The sequence below is a fragment of the Penaeus chinensis genome, chromosome 37, assembly GCF_019202785.1.
Source record: "Penaeus chinensis breed Huanghai No. 1 chromosome 37, ASM1920278v2, whole genome shotgun sequence".
Taxonomy (NCBI): Eukaryota; Metazoa; Arthropoda; class Malacostraca; order Decapoda; family Penaeidae; genus Penaeus; species Penaeus chinensis.
In genome coordinates this window covers 13,279,482-13,281,116 of record NC_061855.1, presented here as the reverse complement: position 1 = coordinate 13,281,116, position 1,635 = coordinate 13,279,482, and the positions used below count along the sequence as shown (strand labels likewise).

The 1,635-nt window shown below is 58.9% G+C and overlaps 1 protein-coding gene across 1 annotated transcript; it reads right to left on the bottom strand.

Annotated features, from left to right (window-relative positions):
- Positions 1-262: 262 nt before the first annotated feature.
- Positions 263-1,267, bottom strand: LOC125045313 (Krueppel-like factor 1). Its single transcript, XM_047642516.1, has one exon. The coding sequence runs from the start codon at positions 1,265-1,267 to the stop codon at positions 263-265; it is 1,005 nt and encodes a 334-aa protein (XP_047498472.1).
- Positions 1,268-1,635: the final 368 nt, after the last annotated feature.

Here is a 1,635-nt window from a genome sequence, read left to right as displayed (position 1 = left end):
CTCTGCGTTTTTTAACAATTCATTTCTGCATTTCAGAACATGACTGGTCAAATATTCCCAAAGAGCGTTCAAGAGGAAGGCAATATAAACAGTATATTCTTTTCAAATTGCTTGTTTATTTATTAACATTTATGACTTAGATTGACAATAAATATTTTGTACATTATTTACATAGAGTTATCACAGACATCTGCCACAGGATGGCTCCAGAAAGAGTGTTTCTCCTGTACAGCAAACACCCCTCGAAGGGGATGACGGTCAACTAACGTTGCAGCTGCTGCAGGTGGTGCAGGTGGTGCAGGAGCGGGTGCGGCGGCAGCAACGGCTGTCGCTGGTGCGTGCGGACGTGCTTCTTGAGGTGGTCCTTCCGGCCGAAGCGCTTGTCGCACAGAGGGCACGGGAAGGGGCGCGCGCCGCTGTGGATGCGTCTGTGGCGGGTCAGCTCCTCGTTCCTGGTGAAGCGCTTGTCGCAGCCCTCGTGGCCGCAGGCGAAGGGCCTCTCTCCGGTGTGGATCCGCAGGTGGCCCTTCAGCTGGCCCTTGTTGCTGAAAGCGGAGCCGCACTCGCTGCAGGAGAACCTCTTGGGGCGCGGACGCCGGGCGCACACGCGCTCCACCTCCGCCGCCGGCACGAGCATATCCAGCAGCGGCACCAGCGGCCCGGGCACGCCCGCGAAGGCCGCGACGCCGCCGAAGCCCGGCACGGCACTCAGCCCGGGCACTCCAGCCAAGCCAGGAAGAGCCCGCTCCGAGGGCGTCAGGGCGAGGGCGTGCAGCCTGGCCGACGAGAAGCCCCCAGGCAGCATGGCGGAGCTCATTCCACCGCTTGCAAGGTCAGGGAAGATCCCTGCAGGGAAGCCAGGCAGGTGCGAGGCCAAGGACGTGGGCGTCGGAATGACCAGGCCGGGAGGGCGGAGACCCAGCAACGGGAAGGGCGCGGGCGGCGTTGTGAGGGGGGCGGGTTCGCTTTTCTCGCCTTTGATGACCTTCCTTCTACTGACGAAGTCCTCGTCCTCGCTGTCCTCCCGACGACGCTTCTGGGGTTCCCTGGCAGGCTGCGAAGGCGGCGCTGACCGCGAGGGCGTCGGAAGGATTTGAAGGATGCCTGGTGAAGACATGGGCGAAGTGGGCGGACGATCTTTGTCAGAGGAATGGGGGGCTCTAAGATTCTGTGGCATCTGCTGCTCTTTGGGAGGGAGGCTAGCCAAGTTCGGCTGCCAGGGGCGGAAGATGGGCGTGGGTGACAGTGGGCGCGGGGGGTCCGTCATGGCGGTTCGCTCCCACAACATTAAAGTACAAACTGGACTAAGCCAATTCTCAACACGGCACTGTTTATCACCACGTATTCCGCCGCATGTCCTAGCGGGCGCTTCCTCCTGCTCGCACAAATTTTAATCGCAGCTCCGCTTCACAAAAAATTCCAGCCCTCGACAGGAGAGGTCAGAACCACAGACGGTGCGGACACAAAAGACAGGATGACTGCGGGGCCGATCGTTCGATGGGGAGAGGCAAGAGCAAACTGACCGACGCCATTGTGTCGCCTCCCTTATATAGATCTCGAGTCCCGACGCCGCCATCTTGTGTAGCCTCTCTGTGGTTAATTCTTTAAACTTTTTTTTTGTGAATATTACTATTC

Excerpts from the sequence above, each read along its gene's own strand:
- LOC125045313 (XM_047642516.1), bottom strand. The coding sequence starts at position 1,267 with ATGACGGACCCCCCGCGCCCACTGTCACCCACGCCCATCTTCCGCCCC.